Source organism: Salvelinus fontinalis, unplaced genomic scaffold (assembly GCF_029448725.1).
Source record: "Salvelinus fontinalis isolate EN_2023a unplaced genomic scaffold, ASM2944872v1 scaffold_1373, whole genome shotgun sequence".
Lineage (NCBI taxonomy): Eukaryota > Metazoa > Chordata > Actinopteri > Salmoniformes > Salmonidae > Salvelinus > Salvelinus fontinalis.
In genome coordinates, this window is record NW_026601582.1 from 3,601 (window position 1) to 28,390 (window position 24,790).

The following is a 24,790-nucleotide window of genomic DNA, read 5'->3' on the forward strand; positions in this document are numbered from 1 at the left end:
GTAGTACTGTAGTACAGACCATAACTATTACTAAAGGGTAGTACTGTAGTACAGACCATAACTATTACTAAAGGGTAGTAGTACAGACCATAACTATTACTAAAGGGTAGTACTGTAGTACAGACCATAACTATTACTAAAGGGTAGTACTGTAGTACAGACCATAACTATTACTAAAGGGTAGTAGTACAGACCATAACTATTACTAAAGGGTAGTAGTATAGTACAGACCATAACTATTACTAATGGGTAGTACTGTAGTACAGACCATAACTATTACTAAAGGGTAGTACTGTAGTACAGATCATAACTATTACTAAAGGGTAGTAGTATAGTACAGACCATAACTATTACTAAAGGGTAGTACTGTAGTACAGACCATAACTATTACTAAAGGGTAGTACTGTAGTACAGACCATAACTATTACTAAAGGGTAGTACTGTAGTACAGACCATAACTATTACTAAAGGGTAGTAGTATAGTACAGACCATAACTATTACTAATGGGTAGTACTGTAGTACAGACCATAACTATTACTAAAGGGTAGTACTGTAGTACAGACCATAACTATTACTAATGGGTAGTACTGTAGTACAGACCATAACTATTACTAAAGGGTAGTAGTATAGTACAGACCATAACTATTACTAAAGGGTAGTACTGTAGTACAGACCATAACTATTACTAAAGGGTAGTAGTATAGTACAGACCATAACTATTACTAATGGGTAGTACTGTAGTACAGACCATAACTATTACTAAAGGGTAGTACTGTAGTACAGACCATAACTATTACTAAAGGGTAGTAGTACAGACCATAACTATTACTAATGGGTAGTACTGTAGTACAGACCATAACTATTACTAAAGGGTAGTACTGTAGTACAGACCATAACTATTACTAAAGGGTAGTAGTACAGACCATAACTATTACTAAAGGGTAGTACTGTAGTACAGACCATAACTATTACTAAAGGGTAGTACTGTAGTACAGACCATAACTATTACTAAAGGGTAGTAGTACAGACCATAACTATTACTAAAGGGTAGTAGTATAGTACAGACCATAACTATTACTAATGGGTAGTACTGTAGTACAGACCATAACTATTACTAAAGGGTAGTACTGTAGTACAGACCATAACTATTACTAAAGGGTAGTACTGTAGTACAGACCATAACTATTACTAAAGGGTAGTACTGTAGTACAGACCATAACTATTACTAATGGTTAGTACTGTAGTACAGACCATAACTATTACTAATGGGTAGTACAGACCATAACTATTACTAATGGGTAGTACTGTAGTACAGACCATAACTATTACTAATGGGTAGTACTGTAGTACAGACCATAACTATTACTAAAGGGTAGTAGTACAGACCATAACTATTACTAAAGGGTAGTACTGTAGTACAGACCATAACTATTACTAAAGGGTAGTACTGTAGTACAGACCATAACTATTACTAAAGGGTAGTACTGTAGTACAGACCATAACTATTACTAAAGGGTAGTACTGTAGTACAGACCATAACTATTACTAAAGGGTAGTAGTACAGACCATAACTATTACTAAAGGGTAGTAGTACAGACCATAACTATTACTAAAGGGTAGTACTGTAGTACAGACCATAACTATTACTAAAGGGTAGTAGTACAGACCATAACTATTACTAAAGGGTAGTAGTACAGACCATAACTATTACTAAAGGGTAGTACTGTAGTACAGACCATAACTATTACTAAAGGGTAGTACTGTAGTACAGACCATAACTATTACTAAAGGGTAGTAGTACAGACCATAACTATTACTAAAGGGTAGTACTGTAGTACAGACCATAACTATTACTAAAGGGTAGTAGTACAGACCATAACTATTACTAAAGGGTAGTAGTATAGTACAGACCATAACTATTACTAATGGGTAGTACTGTAGTACAGACCATAACTATTACTAAAGGGTAGTACTGTAGTACAGACCATAACTATTACTAAAGGGTAGTAGTATAGTACAGACCATAACTATTACTAAAGGGTAGTACTGTAGTACAGACCATAACTATTACTAAAGGGTAGTACTGTAGTACAGACCATAACTATTACTAAAGGGTAGTACTGTAGTACAGACCATAACTATTACTAAAGGGTAGTAGTATAGTACAGACCATAACTATTACTAATGGGTAGTACTGTAGTACAGACCATAACTATTACTAAAGGGTAGTACTGTAGTACAGACCATAACTATTACTAATGGGTAGTACTGTAGTACAGACCATAACTATTACTAAAGGGTAGTAGTATAGTACAGACCATAACTATTACTAAAGGGTAGTAGTATAGTACAGACCATAACTATTACTAAAGGGTAGTACTGTAGTACAGACCATAACTATTACTAAAGGGTAGTAGTATAGTACAGACCATAACTATTACTAATGGGTAGTACTGTAGTACAGACCATAACTATTACTAAAGGGTAGTACTGTAGTACAGACCATAACTATTACTAAAGGGTAGTAGTACAGACCATAACTATTACTAAAGGGTAGTAGTACAGACCATAACTATTACTAAAGGGTAGTACTGTAGTACAGACCATAACTATTACTAAAGGGTAGTACTGTAGTACAGACCATAACTATTACTAAAGGGTAGTAGTACAGACCATAACTATTACTAAAGGGTAGTACTGTAGTACAGACCATAACTATTACTAAAGGGTAGTACTGTAGTACAGACCATAACTATTACTAAAGGGTAGTAGTACAGACCATAACTATTACTAAAGGGTAGTAGTATAGTACAGACCATAACTATTACTAATGGGTAGTACTGTAGTACAGACCATAACTATTACTAAAGGGTAGTACTGTAGTACAGATCATAACTATTACTAAAGGGTAGTAGTATAGTACAGACCATAACTATTACTAAAGGGTAGTACTGTAGTACAGACCATAACTATTACTAAAGGGTAGTACTGTAGTACAGACCATAACTATTACTAAAGGGTAGTACTGTAGTACAGACCATAACTATTACTAAAGGGTAGTAGTATAGTACAGACCATAACTATTACTAATGGGTAGTACTGTAGTACAGACCATAACTATTACTAAAGGGTAGTACTGTAGTACAGACCATAACTATTACTAATGGGTAGTACTGTAGTACAGACCATAACTATTACTAAAGGGTAGTAGTATAGTACAGACCATAACTATTACTAAAGGGTAGTACTGTAGTACAGACCATAACTATTACTAAAGGGTAGTAGTATAGTACAGACCATAACTATTACTAATGGGTAGTACTGTAGTACAGACCATAACTATTACTAAAGGGTAGTACTGTAGTACAGACCATAACTATTACTAAAGGGTAGTAGTACAGACCATAACTATTACTAATGGGTAGTACTGTAGTACAGACCATAACTATTACTAAAGGGTAGTACTGTAGTACAGACCATAACTATTACTAAAGGGTAGTAGTACAGACCATAACTATTACTAAAGGGTAGTACTGTAGTACAGACCATAACTATTACTAAAGGGTAGTACTGTAGTACAGACCATAACTATTACTAAAGGGTAGTAGTACAGACCATAACTATTACTAAAGGGTAGTAGTATAGTACAGACCATAACTATTACTAATGGGTAGTACTGTAGTACAGACCATAACTATTACTAAAGGGTAGTACTGTAGTACAGACCATAACTATTACTAAAGGGTAGTAGTATAGTACAGACCATAACTATTACTAAAGGGTAGTACTGTAGTACAGACCATAACTATTACTAAAGGGTAGTACTGTAGTACAGACCATAACTATTACTAAAGGGTAGTACTGTAGTACAGACCATAACTATTACTAAAGGGTAGTAGTATAGTACAGACCATAACTATTACTAATGGGTAGTACTGTAGTACAGACCATAACTATTACTAAAGGGTAGTACTGTAGTACAGACCATAACTATTACTAATGGGTAGTACTGTAGTACAGACCATAACTATTACTAAAGGGTAGTAGTATAGTACAGACCATAACTATTACTAAAGGGTAGTACTGTAGTACAGACCATAACTATTACTAAAGGGTAGTAGTATAGTACAGACCATAACTATTACTAATGGGTAGTACTGTAGTACAGACCATAACTATTACTAAAGGGTAGTACTGTAGTACAGACCATAACTATTACTAAAGGGTAGTAGTACAGACCATAACTATTACTAATGGGTAGTACTGTAGTACAGACCATAACTATTACTAAAGGGTAGTACTGTAGTACAGACCATAACTATTACTAAAGGGTAGTACTGTAGTACAGACCATAACTATTACTAAAGGGTAGTACTGTAGTACAGACCATAACTATTACTAAAGGGTAGTACAGACCATAACTATTACTAAAGGGTAGTAGTACAGACCATAACTATTACTAATGGGTAGTAGTACAGACCATAACTATTACTAAAGGGTAGTAGTACAGAGCATAACTATTACTAAAGGGTAGTAGTACAGACCATAACTATTACTAAAGGGTAGTACTGTAGTACAGACCATAACTATTACTAAAGGGTAGTACTGTAGTACAGACCATAACTATTACTAAAGGGTAGTAGTACAGAGCATAACTATTACTAAAGGGTAGTAGTACAGACCATAACTATTACTAAAGGGTAGTACTGTAGTACAGACTATAACTAAATGGTAGTCGTATAGTATAGCCTGTACGGTTTAAATCAGGGTGATTATTAGCTGGATGAAGAAACATTAGACATGATAATATTATGATTAGATATTGTCCTGAGTGGAGAGTATGGGACCGTAGTGGAAATGGATCAGTGTGGAGGACCAAGTGGCAAATATTTCACCTTGGTATTATATATAAATATCTATTACACTGTAGAACAGTTCTCTCCAGCCCTGTTCCTAGAGAGCTACTCTCCTGTAGGTTCTCTCTCCAACCATAATCTAACACATCTGATTCTAACAATTAGCTGGTTAAGAAGATGCATCAGGTTAGTTCCAACTGGGATTGGGGCGAAGACTCAGGAACAGGGTCGGAGAGCCCCGTTCTCGACTGTACCGGTCTTATAGCTCAACATGCTTTACGGAGACATTACTGTTGCTATAGGTGATAATAATCAACATGGTTTATAGACTGGGTCAGATGTTTAAGGCTCTGCCTCCACACGGTCTGTCTGTGGTTATAAACTAGATACATGACTTTAATGCACGAGGATGGGAATGTACAGTCGTGGCCAAAAGTTTTGAGAATGACACAAATATTAATTTCCACAAAGTTTGCTGCTTCAGTGTCTTTAGATATTTTTGTCAGATGTTACTATGGAATACTGAAGTATAATTACAAGCATTTCATAAGTATCAAAGGCTTTTATTGACAATTACATGAAGTTGATGCAAAGAGTCAATATTTGCAGTGTTGACCCTTCTTTTTCAAGACCTCTGCAATCCGCCCTGGCATGCTGTCAATTAACTTCTGGGCCACATCCTGACTGATGGCAGTCCATTCTTGCATAACCAATGCTTGGAGTTTGTCAGAATTTGTGGGTTTTGTTTGTCCACCCGCCTCTTGAGGATTGACCACAAGTTCTCAATGGGATTAAGGTCTGGGGAGTTTCCTGGCCATGGACCCAAAATATTGATGTTTTGTTCCCCCGAGCCACTTAGTTATCACTTTTGCCTTATGGCAAGGTGCTCCATCATGCTGGAAAAGGCATTGTTCGTCACCAAACTGTTCCTGGATGGTTGGGAGAAGTTGCTCTCGGAGGATGTGTTGGTACCATTCTTTATTCATGGCTGTGTTCTTGGGCAAAATTGTGAGTGAGCCCACTCCCTTGGCTGAGAAGCAACCTCACACATGAATGGTCTCAGGATGCTTTACTGTTGGCATGACACAGGACTGATGGTAGCGCTCACCTTGTCTTCTCCGGACAAGCTTTTATCCGGAAGCCCCAAACAATCGGAAAGGGGATTCATCAGAGAAAATGACTTGACCCCAGTCCTCAGCAGTCCAAACCCTGTACCTTTTGCAGAATTTCAGTCTGTCCCTGATGTCTTTCCTGGAAAGAAGTGGCTTCTTTGCTGCCCTTCTTGACACCAGGCCATCCTCCAAAGGTCTTCGCCTCACTGTGCGTGCAGATGCACTCACACCTGCCTGCTGCCATTCCTGAGCAAGCTCTGTACTGGTGGTGCCCCGATCCCGCAGCTGAATCAACTTTAGGAGACGGTCCTGGTGCTTGCTGGACTTTCTTGGGCGCCCTGAAGCCTTCTTCACAACAATTGAACCGCTCTCCTTGAAGTTCTTGATGATCCGATAAATGGTTGATTTAGGTGCAATCTAACTGGCAGCAATATCCTTGCCTGTGAAGCACTTTTTGTGCAAAGCAATGATGACGGCACATGTTTCCTTGCAGGTAACCATGTTTGACAGAGGAAGAACAATGATTCCAAGCACCACCCTCCTTTTGAAGCTTCCAGTCTGTTATTCGAACTCAATCAGCATGACAGAGTGATCTCCAGCCTTGTCCTCGTCAACACTCACACCTGTGTTAACGAGAGAATCACTGACATGATGTCAGCTGGTCCTTTTGTGGCAGGGCTGAAATGCAGTGGAAATATTTTTTGGGGGGATTCAAAGAGGGACTTTGCAATGAATTGCAATTCATCTGACCACTCTTCATAACATTCTGGAGTATTTGCAAATTGCCATCATACAAACTGAGGCAGCAGACTTTGTGAAAATTAATATTTGTGTCATTCTCAAAACTTTTGGCCACGACTGTAGAGAATGACATTAGACACATGTATCCATTAATCTATGTGATGATGCCTCATCAGTGGTCATTGAGTCATTGATCTACAATTATCTATAAATGAGGCCAATTTTTTTTTATAGGCTAAAATGCCCGAGAGGAGAAAAGGCTCCCAATCGGAAGACAAGAGATAAATCCCATGACAGGAAGTAGGAAGTGAAGGAGAAAGAAGACAAAGGAAGAGGAAGAAGCGTTACACACAAAGAGCCAAGCAGGGCGTACTCAGAAAACGGGTCCTTCTGCCACCACCTGGTTTGATGGTCACTCTCTCCGACCCACAGCTGAACGTTACACAGCCTGCGGTACAAAAAGAGAGGGAGAGAGAGAGAGAGAGAGGGAGGGAGAGAGGAGAGGGAGAGAGGAGAGGGAGAGGGAGAGGGAGAGAGAGAGAGAGAGAGAGGGAGAGGAGAGAGGAGAGAGGAGAGAGGAGAGAGGAGAGAGGAGAGAGGGAGAGGAGAGAGGAGAGAGGAGGAGGAGAGAGGAGAGAGGAGAGAGGAGAGAGGAGAGAGGAGAGAGGAGAGAGGAGAGAGGAGAGAGGAGAGAGGAGAAGGTAGAAGGAGAGAGGAGAGAGGAGAGAGGAGAGAGGAGAGAGGAGAGAGGAGAGAGGAGAGAGAGAAGAGAGAGAGAGAGAGAGAGAGAGAGAGAGAGAGAGAGAGAGAGAGAGAGGAGAGGGAGAGGAGAGAGAGAGGAGAGGGAGAGAGGGAGGAGAGGGGGAGGGGTAGAAAGAGCGAGGAGGGGTAGAAAGAGATAGAAAGAGGAGAGAGGGGGTAGAAAGAGCGAGGAGGGGTAGATAGAGATAGAAAGAGGAGAGAGGGGGTAGAAAGAGCGAGGAGGGGTAGATGGAGATAGAAAGAGGAGAGAGGGGGTAGAAAGAGCGAGGAGGGGTAGATAGAGATAGGAGAGAGGGAGAGAGGGGGTAGAAAGAGCGAGGAGGGGTAGATAGAGATAGGAGAGAGGGAGAGAGAAAGAGGTACACATACACACAGTAAGAATGGAACAGTAAGTACACTGAGGAACAGAGGGAGATGGAGAGAATGGAGAGGGATGGAGAGGATAGAGCTGCACTGGCAGAAATAGCAGCCCCTGGTGGTATGGGGTGGTGGTATGGGGTGGGGAAGGGGTGGTGGTATGGGGTGGGGAAGGGAATGTGGTATGGGGTGGGGAAGGGAATGTGGTGGTATGGGGTGGGGAAGGGAATGTGGTGGTATGGGGTGGTGGTATGGGGTGGGGAAGGGGTGGTGGTATGGGGTGGGGAAGGGGTGGTGGTAAGGGTGGTGGTATGGGGTGGGGAAGGGGTGGTGGTATGGGGTGGGGAAGGGGTGGTGGTATGGGGTGGGGAAGGGGTGGTGGTATGGGGTGGGGAAGGGGTGGTGGTATGGGGTGGTGGTATGGGGTGGGGAAGGGGTGGTGGTAGGGGTGGGGAGGGGTGGTGGTATGGGGTGGTGGGAAGGGGTGGTGGTATGGGGTGGGGAAGGGGTGGTGGTATGGGGTGGTATGGGGTGGTGGGAAGGGGTGGTGGTATGGGGTGGGGAAGGGGTGGTGGTATGGGGTGGGGAAGGGGTGGTGGTATGGGGTGGGGAAGGGGTGGTGGTAAGGGGTGGTGGTATGGGGTGGGGAAGGGGTGGTGGTATGGGGTGGGGAAGGGGTGGTGGTAAGGGGTGGTGGTATGGGGTGGGGAAGGGGTGGTGGTATGGGGTGGGGAAGGGGTGGTGGTATGGGGTGGTGGGAAGGGGTGGTGGTATGGGGTGGTGGTATGGGGTGGTGGTATGGGGTGGGGGAGGGGTGGTGGTATGGTGTGGGGGATGGGTGTTGGTATAGGTGGGGGAGGGGTGGGGTGGGGGAGGGGTGGGGTGTTAGTGGAAGATGAACTTTTCCTCAACGGGCAAATGAGGCCTACTGGAGGCAGATGGAAGGACGAATGGGACGGAGGGATGAGAGCCAAGGCCTAGGCAGTAGGGCGCCGTGTGGGGCCTACCTTGGGTGGGGGCACAGAGACTGGGCACGGACAGCGTAGCTTCGCTGGTGTAGGTAGAGCACAGATTCTCACTGGAGGGGCCGAGATGCTTGAGGGGCCGTGGTCGGCTCCCTGAGGCAGGGTGGAGGTTGGGGTCGGGGAGGCCCACAGGGGCCAGGAGGAGAGCCTGGTAGGGTGGGTACACTGAGGGGGCGCTCTGTGCAGATAAAGTGCTGCCTGAAGTTGACACACACAGACACCATACACACAGAGGAGGAGAACAGGGGAGGGAGGTGGACAGGTCAGGGGAACAGCCTCCAAAAGTGCAGACACGCACACAGTGACTCTCACACATAGTGTAGGTAGGTAGGTAGGGTGCAGAGTGCTGGGTTACATCATAAACAATACAGCTAGTTCACTGTATGGTTTAAAAGTGAAGGAAGGAGAGAAGAGAAGATTGGTTTGCCACAAGTAGTCCTGTGAAGAGAAAGCGAGTACAGTAACAAAGTCCCTACTTTAACACACTGGCTCTGCCAATACCCTCTACTGAGGAGGACCACAGGTTAGAGGTCAGGACCTGGCTATAGTGGGCTCTAACAAAGATGGTGGATAAATGAAGATCGCTTATTCCGGCCGTTTACCATTGAAAGAAAATGTATATCTCCCATAGACACCAATGTGATAGCAGCTGGGTCTGGTCTACTAAGTTGACTTCAATTGAAGCAGAAAAAAAACAGCGAGTGGGATGTCTCACTTCCTTTTCCATCTCTGGCTCTAACACACTTAAGGTCAAGAGGTTAGAGGTCAAGGTCTTCAGGGGGCTCTTGCTGATATGACCAGTTCAGACAGAGGTCAGGAGTTAGAGGTCAGGGGTTAGTAGTACCTGGCTGCAGGGGGCTCTTGCTGCCCTGGGAGGAGCTGCAGCGGCTGGACTTGCTGCTCTTGCTTTTGGTGGGTCGTCTCCTGCGACCGGCCAGGGCTACAGCTGGAGGGACCACCACGGCTGGAGGCACCTTGCCCAGCCTGGCGAACAGGGAGTCAATCTCATCCTTCTGCTTGGTGTGCAGGGCCTGGATCTCCTTCATGTGCCTGGAGAGGAGAGGAAATGAGAGGGAGCTGAATAGACAGCACATCAAAAGTCTTCCCCAAATCCAATCAGTCTAATATCACAGGAACATTTCAGGTGAAGATAGACATCTGGGGGTTTTAGGAATGGAAACAGAAGCACTTAAATGTGACAATTCAAAAAGGGATTTTTTTGGAACAGGAACATGTCAGTCGAGCAGAAGAGGAGAGAGAAACAGGGTGAACCTACTAAAGCAGAAGAGAGGAGAGAGAAACAGGGTGAACCTACTAAAGCAGAAGAGAGAAACAGGGTGAACCTATTAAAGCAGAAGAGAGGAGAGAGAAACAGGGTGAACCTACTAAAGCAGAAGAGAGGAGAGAGAAACAGGGTGAACCTACTAAAGCAGAAGAGAGGAGAGAGAAACAGGGTGAACCTATTAAAGCAGAAGAGAGGAGAGAGAAACAGGGTGAACCTACTAAAGCAGAAGAGAGGAGAGAGAAACAGGGTGAACCTACTAAAGCAGAAGAGAGGAGAGAAACAGGATGAACCTACTAAAGCAGAAGAGAGGAGAGAAACAGGATGAACCTACTAAAGCAGAAGAGAGGAGAGAGAAACAGGGTGAACCTACTAAAGCAGAAGAGAGGAGAGAGAAACAGGGTGAACCTACTAAAGCAGAAGAGAGAAACAGGGTGAACCTACTAAAGCAGAAGAGAGGAAAGAGAAACAGGGTGAACCTACTAAAGCAGAAGAGAGGAAAGAGAAACAGGGTGAACCTACTAAAGCAGAAGAGAGGAGAGAAACAGGATGAACCTACTAAAGCAGAAGAGAGGAGAGAGAAACAGGGTGAACCTACTAAAGCAGAAGAGAGGAAAGAGAAACAGGGTGAACCTACTAAAGCAGAAGAGAGGAGAGAGAAACAGGGTGAACCTACTAAAGCAGAAGAGAGGAGAGAGAAACAGGGTGAACCTACTAAAGCAGAAGAGAGGAGAGAGAAACAGGGTGAACCTACTAAAGCAGAAGAGAGGAGAGAGAAACAGGGTGAACCTACTAAAGCAGAAGAGAGAAACAGGGTGAACCTACTAAAGCAGAAGAGGACAGAAACAGGGTGAACCTACTAAAGCAGAAGAGAGAAACAGGGTGAACCTATTAAAGCAGAAGAGAGGAGAGAGAAACAGGGTGAACCTACTAAAGCAGAAGAGAGGAGAGAGAAACAGGGTGAACCTACTAAAGCAGAAGAGAGAAACAGGGTGAACCTATTAAAGCAGAAGAGAGAAACAGGGTGAACCTATTAAAGCAGAAGAGAGAAACAGGGTGAACCTACTAATGCAGAAGAGAGAAACAGGGTGAACCTACTAAAGCAGAAGAGAGAAACAGGGTGAACCTACTAAAGCAGAAGAGAGGAGAGAGAAACAGGGTGAACCTACTAAAGCAGAAGAGAGGAGAGAGAAACAGGGTGAACCTACTAAAGCAGAAGAGAGGAGAGAGAAACAGGGTGAACCTACTAAAGCAGAAGAGAGGAGAGAGAAACAGGGTGCACCTATTAAAGCAGAAGAGAGGAGAGAGAAACAGGATGAACCTACTAAAGCAGAAGAGAGGAGAGAGAAACAGGGTGAACCTACTAAAGCAGAAGAGAGAAAAGAGAAACAGGGTGAACCTACTAAAGCAGAAGAGAGGAGAGAGAAACAGGGTGAACCTACTAAAGCAGAAGAGGACAGAAACAGGGTGAACCTATTAAAGCAGAAGAGAGGAGAGAGAAACAGGGTGAACCTACTAAAGCAGAAGAGAGAAACAGGGTGAACCTATTAAAGCAGAAGAGAGGAGAGAGAAACAGGGTGAACCTACTAAAGCAGAAGAGGACAGAAACAGGGTGAACCTATTAAAGCAGAAGAGAGGAGAGAGAAACAGGGTGAACCTACTAAAGCAGAAGAGAGAAACAGGGTGAACCTATTAAAGCAGAAGAGAGAAACAGGGTGAACCTATTAAAGCAGAAGAGAGAAACAGGGTGAACCTATTAAAGCAGAAGAGAGAAACAGGGTGAACCTACTAATGCAGAAGAGAGAAACAGGGTGAACCTACTAAAGCAGAAGAGAGGAGAGAGAAACAGGGTGAACCTACTAAAGCAGAAGAGAGGAGAGAGAAACAGGGTGAACCTACTAAAGCAGAAGAGAGGAGAGAGAAACAGGGTGAACCTACTAAAGCAGAAGAGAGGAAAGAGAAACAGGGTGAACCTACTAATGCAGAAGAGAGAAACAGGGTGAACCTACTAAAGCAGAAGAGAGAAACAGGGTGAACCTACTAAAGCAGAAGAGAGAAACAGGGTGAACCTACTAAAGCAGAAGAGAGGAAAGAGAAACAGGGTGAACCTATTAAAGCAGAAGAGAGGAGAGAGAAACAGGGTGAACCTACTAAAGCAGAAGAGAGAAACAGGGTGAACCTACTAAAGCAGAAGAGAGGAGAGAGAAACAGGGTGAACCTACTAAAGCAGAAGAGAGGAGAGAGAAACAGGGTGAACCTATTAAAGCAGAAGAGAGGAGAGAGAAACAGGGTGAACCTACTAAAGCAGAAGAGAGGAGAGAGAAACAGGGTGAACCTACTAAAGCAGAAGAGAGGAGAGAGAAAGAGGGTGAACCTACTAAAGCAGAAGAGAGGAGAGAGAAACAGGGTGAACCTACTAAAGCAGAAGAGATGAGAGAGAAACAGGGTGAACCTATTAAAGCAGAAGAGAGGAGAGAGAAACAGGGTGCACCTACTAAAGCAGAAGAGAGGAGAGAAACAGGGTGAACCTACTAAAGCAGAAGAGAGAAACAGGGTGAACCTACTAAAGCAGAAGAGAGGAGAGAGAAACAGGGTGAACCTACTAAAGCAGAAGAGGACAGAAACAGGGTGAACCTACTAAAGCAGAAGAGAGAAACAGGGTGAACCTATTAAAGCAGAAGAGAGGAGAGAGAAACAGGGTGAACCTACTAAAGCAGAAGAGAGAAACAGGGTGAACCTATTAAAGCAGAAGAGAGAAACAGGGTGAACCTACTAATGCAGAAGAGAGAAACAGGGTGAACCTACTAAAGCAGAATAGAGGAGAGAGAAACAGGGTGAACCTACTAAAGCAGAAGAGAGGAGAGAGAAACAGGGTGAACCTACTAAAGCAGAATAGAGGAGAGAGAAACAGGGTGAACCTACTAAAGCAGAAGAGAGGAAAGAGAAACAGGGTGAACCTACTAAAGCAGAAGAGAGGAAAGAGAAACAGGGTGAACCTACTAAAGCAGAAGAGAGGAAAGAGAAACAGGGTGAACCTACTAAAGCAGAAGAGAGGAGAGAGAAACAGGGTGAACCTACTAAAGCAGAAGAGAGGAGAGAGAAACAGGGTGAACCTACTAAAGCAGAAGAGAGGAGAGAGAAACAGGGTGAACCTACTAAAGCAGAAGAGAGGAAAGAGAAACAGGGTGAACCTACTAAAGCAGAAGAGAGGAAAGAGAAACAGGGTGAACCTACTAAAGCAGAAGAGAGGAGAAAGAAACAGGGTGAACCTACTAAAGCAGAAGAGAGGAAAGAGAAACAGGGTGAACCTACTAAAGCAGAAGAGAGGAAAGAGAAACAGGGTGAACCTACTAAAGCAGAAGAGAGGAGAGAGAAACAGGGTGAACCTACTAAAGCAGAAGAGAGGAAAGAGAAACAGGGTGAACCTACTAAAGCAGAAGAGAGGAAAGAGAAACAGGGTGAACCTACTAAAGCAGAAGAGAGGAGAGAGAAACAGGGTGAACCTACTAAAGCAGAAGAGAGGAGAGAGAAACAGGGTGAACCTACTAAAGCAGAAGAGAGGAAAGAGAAACAGGGTGAACCTACTAAAGCAGAAGAGAGGAGAGAGAAACAGGGTGAACCTACTAAAGCAGAAGAGAGGAAAGAGAAACAGGGTGAACCTACTAAAGCAGAAGAGAGGAAAGAGAAACAGGGTGAACCTACTAAAGCAGAAGAGAGGAGAGAGAAACAGGGTGAACCTACTAAAGCAGAATAGAGGAGAGAGAAACAGGGTGAACCTACTAAAGCAGAAGAGAGGAGAGAGAAACAGGGTGAACCTACTAAAGCAGAAGAGAGGAGAGAGAAACAGGGTGAACCTACTAAAGCAGAAGAGAGGAGAGAGAAACAACCTACTTTTCCCGTAACCGGTTGACCTCCCTCTTCAAGTCCTCGTCCTCAAACTCAGAGTCGTTATCAGAGCTCATGTAGGAGTTGTTGAGGCTGGGCAGGGAGCTCTGTTTGTCCTCTGGGCTGAAGAGCATGGTGGCCAAGCTAGGATCAGTACTAGGCCCGTTAGCCTGGGAAGCGGGTGGCTGCTCGAACACAGCCTCGGCTGCCTCATCCTGGGCTCGGCTCACTGAGAAGCGGCCCACCCTGGCATCCGGTGCGTTGGTGACCTGGAAGCGGCCAATGGTGGTGGGCTGAGGGGAGGCGGTCCGGTGGGGGAGGGAGGGCAAGCCGTCCACAACATCTCCCCCACCGGTCTTACCGCCGCGGAGAGGGGAGGAGACATTGTGCAGTGTGTTCTCTGGGCTGGAGAGAGAGGAGGAAGAAGAGGAGGTGGAGGAGGAGGAGGATTTTGTGGGGCTCCCTCTCTCGATTTTGTGGGGACACTGGTCTGCAGCCACAGAGACCTTGGGAGGGGGACAAGTGATAGAGATTATGAAAAGACAGAATTTAAAAGGCCCAGATCAGCCATAAGGACCATCCCTACAATCATAGAAAACTATTCTGAAGAGAGATGGATGAAGAACATAGAGACTGACCACCAGGCAGACAGCGCTGGAATATTCCAATCAGGTAAATAGAGATGGAAAAGGTACAGGTAGAATTCCATACCTGGAATCGTCCAAGTTGGAATCCTCCAGCAATAGGCGACGTGATTGGTTCCCCTTCCAGCGAGAAAGGCACTGAAACGACCAATGAGACATCATCCCGTTACAATGCAACAGTCGGCAAAATATCCCAAAAGAAAAGGACACACACTAACAGGTAGCACGACCGTTTCAAAATGGAGTAAGGATAGATGTTGAAGTACACACCTGGCTGGCCACCTGCAGGCATCCCAGTGAGGGAGGACTATGGTACAGGGGGGAGAACACAGTGTGACTGTCCTGTCTAGAGTCACACCAACAACACATTCCACATACCACCACATGAGCTGTACAGGAGCATGACAGTGATAGCAGTATTAGACAGAGCAGAATAATAATGACTATAAAACACAGATTAAAAGAAATAGTATCCATTTACTTTTTCACGGTCAAAAACATAAAACTAAATCTGACATTTCAACAACTAAGAAATACATGGTCATTCCTCCAGGCCTGAAGGGGGCATGTGTGTGTGTGGTTATGGTACCTGTGTGGTGACACAGCTGACAGAGACAGTCTCTGGGCTCAGGGCCCTCCTCAGCTGGGCATCCAGGTCTTCCAGAGGCTGCTGGGACTAGTGGGCAACAACAAGCCGTTATAGACGTTAGTCAAACAGACGGCAACACATCCTAACACTGTAACACACCCAGAACACATCAAACTCATTGGTCTCTAGACATGAATTAGTGTTGAATTTCATCTAGCAAAATGTTATGATTTCTGTGAATCACAGCAAAAGGATAGCTTTCATTTTTCCATATTACACTTGAAAGACTGAAAGATTTAGGTAAAATACTTGATTGAGTTTTATTTAGTCAAAAACTGGCTTCAAGACAAGGTATCCAGGTGAAGTTCAAAATCAATATATTAAAAGGGACATTTCCCCCTTTCTCAACTTCATATTCCTCATCTCCAGCACCACCCCAAAATTGCACATTTCTGTAGTCAGAAAGATAGTTTCCAGTGACATCAACCAATTAGTACACACAATTAAGTGGAAATTGGCAATACTTCCTCATAATTGGTTAAAATCACATGATGCACACCGATGATGTCACTGGAAACATTTATCTTCCTCCATCTTTTTTTACTACAAAAAATAGAAAGGTGACATTTTCACATATGTTGATGTTGGGGGGGTGCTGGAGATGATGAATATGAAGATGAAAATGTCACAAATATCCCTTTAAAGAATTTCACATCAGAACCATTAGAGCCACAGGAGGCAGATGCAGTCGCTTTCTGGAGATCAAATCACCTCAGACCAGAGCAGAGCTTTGAACGGATAATTACACATCACTCTTCCAGACGAAAGAAAATAATGAACCCTCTTCCTTACAAAGAACAATGCTCTGGTTTGTTCTATTTCTAGATTTTAACGTTCACGCTGTGGACAACACTGTCTGACTGGGTATAAACGAAACTGTAATCTCCTCTAGCCTGGGGGAGCCTGTGTTCTCGTCTTTCCTATTTATTCCCTAGTTGATTTAGTTTATGAAAGAATGCGCTGTGGGAGAGAAAAACTCTGTCTGGATGTAATATTTTGCTTGGCGAGTCTTCTCTTTCTTCGTGGTAGAAAACTATTAAAATATTGTGCTGACAAAAACCACTGACAAATGATGATGAGTGATGTTGATCTCCCCAGCCTCCCTAATGGGTCTGTCTGGAGAAAGACTGAGGGAGGAGAGAGAGGAAGGAGAAAGAAAGGAAGGAGAAAGACAGAAAGAGGAAAGAGTGAGAGAGAGGAGAGGGTGAGATGGAGGGAGAGACAGAGGGAGGTTAGAGTCAAAGAAAGAGAGTGGGATAGAGGTGCAGGAGAAAGAGACAGAGACACAGACTTCGACAGAGAGAATCAGATAAAACAGAGGAACAGACGTGGTTAATGAGAGTCACAGGTCATCATGCTGCTCCTCCAACACAGAGAGAACCAGAGATGTCTTCTTCAGACACGGAACAGATTGAGCCTGATCTGATCTTCATGCGTCACTAGTTTTTACACAGGAGACGAATAAAGATGGGAGGGAGATGGAGGGATGAAAGAGAGAGAGAGGTACAGATAGAGGGATGGATGGAGGGATCTCTTAACATCACTTAGGAGAGAGAGAGGCGAGGGGTGCAGATAGAGGGATGGATGGAGGATCAAAATGGCAGTCAGGAGAAAGAGGGAAAGGCACCTGAGTTAGACAGGGTCCTGGGAAGGGTGCCATGTAGTCTGAGGGAGGAGGGGGGCCAGCCTGAGCCTGATCTGAGCCCACAGGCAACACCTAATAAACAGAGGGATGAAGAGAGGGATGAAACGGAGAGAAGGCACTTCATGATAGAGGAGAGCTAGGAAAACATAATGCACTGCAGCCACATGCAGCTAAAAGGCCAGGGGATTCTACCTGCAGCTCTCTGGCTGGGACCATGGACATTAGACAATAAACAAAGACTGTAGTGTTACTTAAGCAATAAGGCCCTAGGAGGTGTGGTATATGGCCAATATACCAAGCCTAAGGACTATTCTTATGCACGACGCAACGTGGAGTGCCTGGATACAGCCGTTAGCTGTGGTATATTGGCCATATAGCACCTTTGAGGTCCTGAGTGGCGCCCCGGTCTAAGGCACTGCATCTCAGTGCTTGAGGCGTCACTACAGATGCTCTGGTTCGATTCCAGGCTGTACAACAACTGGTCGTGATTGGGAGTCCCATAGGGTTGGTCCAGCGTCGTCCGGGTTCGGCCGGTGTAGGCCGTCATTGTAAATAAGAATTTGTTCTTACCTGACTTGCCTAGTTAAATAAATACTAATATACCACGAACCTCCGGGGTGCCCAATTACTATTATAAACTGGGTGGGTTGAGCCCTGAATGCTGATTGGCTGACTGCCGTGGTATATACGGCTTTGCTTTATCTTGGCCAGGTCACAAATTGTAAGTGAGAACTTGTTCTCAACTTGCCTACCTAGTTAAATAAAGGTGAAATAAATAAATAAATATCAGACCGTATACCACGGGTATGACAAAACATTTATTTGTACTCCTCTAATTACGTTGGTAACTGGTTTATAATAGCAGTAAGGCACCCCGGGGGTTATCACGGCTAAGGGCTGTGCCCAGGTACTCAGAGTTGCGCTGTGCGTAAGAACAGCCCTTAGCTGTGGTATATTTATTGGCCATATACCACACCCCCTCATGCCTTATTGCTATTATAAACTTGTTACCAACATAAATATAACAGTAAACAATTAGTATTGCATCATACCTGTGGTACTGTACATTGTCTGGTATACCACAGCTTCAGGCCAATCAGCATCCAGGAGCCAAATTACCCGGTTCATAATATGGCTTCGAGATGTTTTTTTAACCTTTATTTAACTAGGCAAGTCAGTTAAGAACAAATTCTTATTTACAATGACGGCCTACCCCGACCAAACCCGCTGTGCGCCGCCCTATGGGAGTCCCAATCACAGCCGGTTGTGATACAGCCTGGATTCGAACCATATCTCATCTAGAAGCTGTTACCCATTAACATATCTCATTCTAGAAGCCGTTAACCATTAACATATCTCATCTAGAAGCCGTTAATCATTAACATATCTCATCTAGAAGCCGTTAACCATTAACATATCTCATCTAGAAGCCGTTAACCATTAACATATCTCATTCTAGAAGCCGTTAACCATTAACATATCTCATCTAGAAGCCGTTACCCATTAACATATCTCATCTAGAAGCCGTTACCCATTAACATATCTCATCTAGAAGCCGTTACCCATTAACATATCTCATCTAGAAGCCGTTACCCATTAACATATCTCATCTAGAAGCCGTTACCCATTAACATATCTCATCTAGAAGCCGTTAACCATTAACATATCTCATCTAGAAGCCGTTACCCATTAACATATCTCATTCTAGAAGCCGTTAACCATTAACATATCTCATCTAGAAGCCGTTAACCATTAACATATCTCATCTAGAAGCCGTTAACCATTAACATATCTCATCTAGAAGCCGTTACCCATTAACATATCTCATCTAGAAGCTGTGTTATGACACCATAACTACAGTGGGGGGTTTTAACAACTATATGGTGCGCTACCTGACATCTAGGGGGGGATGGACACAGTATAGAATAGAGTTGTTGGCATGCAACAGAAAGCACAGCAAATGTTCATTCAACTAAATGTTAGGAAACAAAAGCAGTTGATCAAGGAGGTTAACAGGCTGTTAAAGGTGGAGTTGATACAATCACATGGCAATCATTTGATTTAACTTTGATTTAACCTTTATTTAACTAGGCAATAACTGTGTATGTCAACTATGTAATAATGACGTATAATTCTCCAAAAGATTACAAATACAAAATTACACAAACTTACCTTACCCAGAGGTGTCATAAAAATCTTAAATGGTTGTTAACATGCTGTGTGTGTTATAAACAGTGCTCTTCAAGCCACATCTAATAAGCTAGCCTCCACATTCATGCTGACTGACTCACCGGTAACCTAGACAGAGGTGCTTTGGCGGGGGTAGTCTGGGTATAGGTGGAAGGGGTCCCAGCCTGTCCCGGGGTGGTGAGGGGGGTCCCAGAGACATGCCCTGGTCCTGAGGAGGCCAGGGGGAGGCTGGAGGGGGGCAGGGGGGTGCCTGTGGAGCTGGCGGTGGATGAGGGACCGGTTGGGGAAGAAGTTCCCGGGACACCAGTGCCTCCGGCTGGGTCGATAGAGCCATCGGCCTGGGTGGTTCCACCACCGCCCAGGTCCATGAAGAGGGAACGAAGCTTCTTATCCAGGGCGTGGATGTCATCGATGCCCAGGGCCGCCTCACACTCCCCACCCTGGGCGTGGGTCTGGTTGGGCATTGTAGCGGGCTGGGGCTGGGTGTGCACCAGGGTGGGCTGGGGCTGGGTGTGCACCAGGGTGGGCTGGGTAGGGACCGTGGCCCCTGGGCCTAGAGAGGCTACAGGCGAGGAGGAAGAAGGGAGCTCTGCACTGGGGTTAGCCATGGAGGGGGCTAGCAGGGGGCCTTGGATAGCCGTGGTGGGGACTACGGTAGCGGTGAACTGGGGGACAGCAGTGGAAGGGACAGGGAGCTGCTCTGAGCTTCCTCCACCTCCACTACCACTGCTACAGCTGCTGACCAGGGGGGCCGTGGCGGAATGACAAAGGACTGTAGTGGGTATGGAGGTGGTGGGACCACCAGGGATGGAGCCTGGGCCAGAGGTCTGGGGGAAGGAGGCTGAGGTGGGGAGGACAGCAGGGGCTGGGGGGGACACAGAGGTGGCTGGGGCAGGGACTGGGGCTGTAACGCTAGGTACGGAGGAGACCACGGGTTGGGTCACCGGCAGGGTGAGAGGGGCCTGGGAAAAGAGAGGCTGGGTAGCAACAGACTGGAGCTGGGTGGGGAGGGGTGCGGTGGCCTGGTGGATGGTTGCAGGTGGGGAGGTGGAGGCTGGAGGGGAGATGGAGACTGAGGGGGGAGGGGAGGTCACAGAGGCCTCAGATGGAACCTGAGCATGGGGGATAAGAGCAGAGGCTATAGGAGCAGTGGAGAAGACTGGGATGGTGGTGGTGGTGGCTGCAGCAGGGACCAGGACAGGCAGGGAGGCTATGTGGATGGAGGGAGGAGCGGTGCTGGGTCCTGGGTCGTACTGGCCCTGATTCTGTCTCATCTCTGAGAAGGCCTGTTGCAGGCTGACCGCTGAGGCCGACTGGGACAGACCCTGACCTGCAGCACGGCCAGCTGGGGAGAGAGAAAATGAGGGAGAGATGGGCAGGGAAACAGAGAGAGTGATAGAAAGAGATGTGTCAACACCCCATCACTAAGTAAAACAGTGATGTTAACCATCACCTTTAAAATCAGGCCATACACCACAGATAGGACATTAACTAAACTACTGTTACATAGCAACTAGACATTCATAAACATGTGATGTTTTTATTATTAACTTTACAATACAACAACATTCAGTCGGTCACAAGATCAGATGATCCCGCTTTTCAGAAACATCAAAATGTTATTACATTTGGATGCTGAATGCATTATCTTGTTGACTAATAAGATAACTTATTGGTAGGCTGTCACTGTGTGTGTGTGTGTGTGTGTGTGTGTGTGTGTGTGTGTGTGTGTGTGTGTGTGTGTGTGTGCGTGCGTGTGTGCGTGTGTGTGCGCATGCTAAACTCACCGTTAAAGGACTGTGAATCTTGTCTCAGTAGGGCAGAGCCTGCAGCCGCTGAGTCAGCAAAGAACTGGTCCTTGAGTCTGGACTCAGGCACGGGGCTGACTATAAACCTCCTGCCTGCAGAGTGGACCACCTGGGCTGCACAGGAAGGGATACCTGGAGATAGACAGAAATGGTAGGGTCACACATAGGGTTAACCTGTTGGGGATGGGGGCGCTGTTTAGACTATTTATGCTAATGTGGCTAATTTTTTAAACGGCTTCCCACAAAATCCTTGATCGTACAATATGCATATTATTATTATTATTGGATAGAAAACAGTCTATAGTTTCTATAGGAGTTGAAATTTTGTCTCTAAGTGGAACAGAGCCCATTCTACAGCAATTTCCCTGACATGGAGTCAGATTTGAGAAACGTTGGCCACTTTTCTGAAGTCATTTAAACGGGCACTGTCGTTGCTATGACTATACGGACACTTCTTACGTCTTCCCCTGGATGCCTTTACGTGATGACGATTCCAACGGGCTCGATTGCTCGTTCACAGGCCCTACAAATGAAAAAAACCTTTAGCTAGCAAGTCTTTTCTTGCTGCGTAACGCGCGTGGAAGACACCGACCCTCTCCTGTTCCAAGCATTAGTTTAGCCTGTTATATTTCTCCGGTCATCTTTTCACTCGTTATAGGAGTTACAAACATCACAAAGTAGTTAATTTAAAGCGTTTTATAGCAATTTATATCCGTTTAGTGCGATTTTGTGACATTTATTTTTGCAACGATGTGAAAAGTTGGACACGCTTTTCAGTTCATCCCGAACGTAGTTGACATTTCCACATGGCAAGAGGACAGCTTTCCACCAAAAGACGATTTCTCCCAAGAAAGGATCCTTTGCCCAAGATACTGATGGAAGAACAGCTCAAGGTAGGACATTTTTATTATGATAAATCGTGTTTCTGTCGAAACATTTTAGTGGCTTAGGACGCCATGTTTTTTGACGTAGCTTCGCTTGGCGCAAACTGTATTGAAAAGTAAGGATAAATTAAAAAATGTAATAACGCAATTGTATTAAGAATTAAATTGTCTATCAATCCCTGTCCACCCTATATTTTTTAGTCACGTTTATGAGTATTTATGTATAAGAGTAGATCACTGTCTAAGTGGCGCAAGGACAAATTCTGACCAGCCGAGTTACATTTCACATTGTCTAACCATGATTTTGGTGGCTAAATATAAACATTTTCGATCAAACTGTATATGCATGTTGTAATGTGATGTTACAGGAGTGTCATCGGAAGAATTCTGAGAAGGTTAGTGAAAAAATTAATATCTTTTGGCGATGTTGACTTTTATCGCTCACTTTGGCTAGAATCAATGCTGGGCTGCTAATTGCTATGTGCTAAGCTAATATAACGATTTATTGTGTTTTCGCTGTAAGACACTTAGAAAATCTGAAATATTGTCTGTATTCACAGGATCTGTGTCTTTCGATTCGTGTATGCTGTGTATTTTTACGAAATGTTTGATGATTAGTAGTTAGGTAAACACGTTGCTCATTGTAATTATTCTAGTCCATTTGTGATGGTGGGTGCAATTGTAAACTATGCCATATACCTGAAATATGCACTTTTTTCTAACAAAACCTATCCCATACCATAAATATGTTATCAGACTGTCATCTAATGAGTTTTTTTGTTGGTTAGGGGCTATAAATATCTTAGTTTAGCCGAATTGGTGATGGCTACTGGTGTTGGTGGACAAATAAAAGATGGTGGAATATGCTAATGTGTTTTTAGGTAATAGATGTACATCTTTACATATTGTGTCTTCCCTGTAAAACATTTTAAAAATCGGAAATGTTGACTGGATTCATAAGATCTGTGTCTTTCATTAGCTGTATTGGACTTTAATGTGTGAAAGTTAAATATTTAAAAAAAATATTTTTTTTGAATTTCGCGGCACTGGTTTTTCAGTGGGGGGGGGGGGGGTGTGCCGCTAGCGCCACGCTGATCCTAGACAGGTTAATGCAAAATGGGTGCCTCTATTGAAATCAATACATTTACATTTCGGAACGTTCCATAATTCATGGTACAACAAATTGGATTACAGATGGAAAAATATAATGGAAAACATGTCGGTAATTTATTTTGTAGGGTACCAATTCCCTGTGTGGACATTGTGTTGGTAGTTTTACCTGGCAACGGTTCAGATATAGCAGGGATCTGTTGCTGCTGGAGGTCACTAACTATCTGGGAAACAATCTGTGACACAAGATGCAGTCAGAGTCTGATACAGTACAACAGCCGTTTACAACGATCCATGATGAAGTTAAACCAATGTACCTGGTATAGAAGGGTTAAGAATGATGCTCTTTCACAGCAACAACATGGAGGAAAAACAAATGGAGAGACGTCACTCTACCTGGGTGTTTCCATCTTTCTCCAGACCCTTCTCGTCAGCCATCTCGATGACCTCACGGACCTGCTCGATGAACGACTCCCTCTCGCTCTCCAGTATAAAAAGACTGGTGACCTGTAGTCACACACCAGGAAAGAACAGCCCTCTCAATCACAGTCCTCATTCTTCTCAGCATCTGATGGTTGGATTGATTCATCATTTCAGAATGGATTAATCAAAGTCAAAACAGCTGGACAGTCTGGTGAAATAAAGCCTTTCATTATTATCAGATCGACTCTCTGGACACGAGACAAACACCATCAGGGAACATCACAACAAGTATACTCTCTGGACATGTCCGAGACAAATACCATCAGGGAACATCACAAGTAGACTCTCTGGACATGTCCGAGACAAATACCATCAGGGAACATCACAAGTAGACTCTCTGGACACGAGACAAATACCATCAGGGAACATCACAACAAGTAGACTCTCTGGACATGTCCGAGACAAATACCATCAGGGAACATCACAACAAGGTCGTGATTCTGGGATACTGCAATCAGAGAGGGGAGACGGCTCAATAATGACAGAGAGATGGAGGGGGAGGGAGGACAGAGACAGCGAGAGAGAGACAGCAAGAGAGAGAGACAGCGAGAGAGTGAGAGCGACAGCAAGAGAGAGAGACAGCAAGAGAGAGAAAAGAGGGAGGGACAGCAAGAGAGAGAAAAGAGGGAGGGACAGCAAGAGAGAGAAAAGAGGGAGGGACAGCAAGAGAGAGAAAAGAGGGAGGGACAGCAAGAGAGAAAAGAGGGAGGGACAGCAAGAGAGAGAGACAGCAAGAGAGAGAAAAGAGGGAGGGGCAGCAAGAGAAAGAGACAGCGAGAGAGAGACAGCAAGAGAGAGAAAAGAGGGAGGGACAGCAAGAGAGAGAGACAGCGAGAGAGAGACAGCGAGAGAGAGAGACAGCGAGAGAGAGAGACAGCGAGAGAGAGAGCGAGAGAGAGAGACAGCGAGAGAGAGAGAGACAGCGAGAGAGAGAAAAGAGGGAGGGAGTGTGCTCGTAATCTTTTCTGTAGTTACCATAATCTGTGCTATTTCCTCTGGGTTATCTCCGTCCAGATCAAACTTAAACGTCACCATCTTTCTGTTGTGCGTTTCCAACTGGCATTCAGCTACCCTGTCGCCCATGTTGGATATCTGGGAAAAACAAAGGAACAGAGGCCAGAATAAAATGTGGATGAAATGAAAAGATGAGAGCAGCTCTTCAGATTTATCGACAGAAATCACACGGCCTGTTTGAACGGCTCTGTGTCGGTCTGTCTAATCAGTAGGGCCTGAACGATGCTGTGCCAGGGAACTCAAATAGGCAGGTATCAGTACAGGGAGTTACACACCAGAAACAGACATTAATCAGATGCTGTATGCTCCAATTAGAGAACACTTTCCAAGAAAATAAAGCTT

The 24,790-nt window shown here is 44.6% G+C and overlaps 1 protein-coding gene across 3 annotated transcripts in view; it reads right to left on the bottom strand.

The window, feature by feature from the left end:
* Positions 1-2,898: 2,898 nt before the first annotated feature.
* The window catches only part of LOC129849106 (serine/threonine-protein kinase WNK1-like), a gene marked incomplete at its 5' end in the record, with an annotated part of 35,929 nt that continues 14,037 nt past the window's right edge, over positions 2,899-24,790 (bottom strand). For 2 of the 3 annotated variants that reach the window (XM_055916133.1, XM_055916131.1), the window contains 13 exon segments: positions 2,899-7,158; positions 8,837-9,052; positions 9,699-9,904; positions 14,028-14,527; positions 14,733-14,803; positions 14,936-14,972; positions 15,255-15,341; positions 16,942-17,031; positions 19,251-20,494; positions 20,937-21,089; positions 23,121-23,187; positions 23,348-23,458; positions 24,410-24,526. In XM_055916133.1, coding sequence (XP_055772108.1) covers positions 7,055-7,158; positions 8,837-9,052; positions 9,699-9,904; positions 14,028-14,527; positions 14,733-14,803; positions 14,936-14,972; positions 15,255-15,341; positions 16,942-17,031; positions 19,251-20,494; positions 20,937-21,089; positions 23,121-23,187; positions 23,348-23,458; positions 24,410-24,526 — 3,003 coding nt within the window. 3 annotated transcript variants of the gene reach the window in all.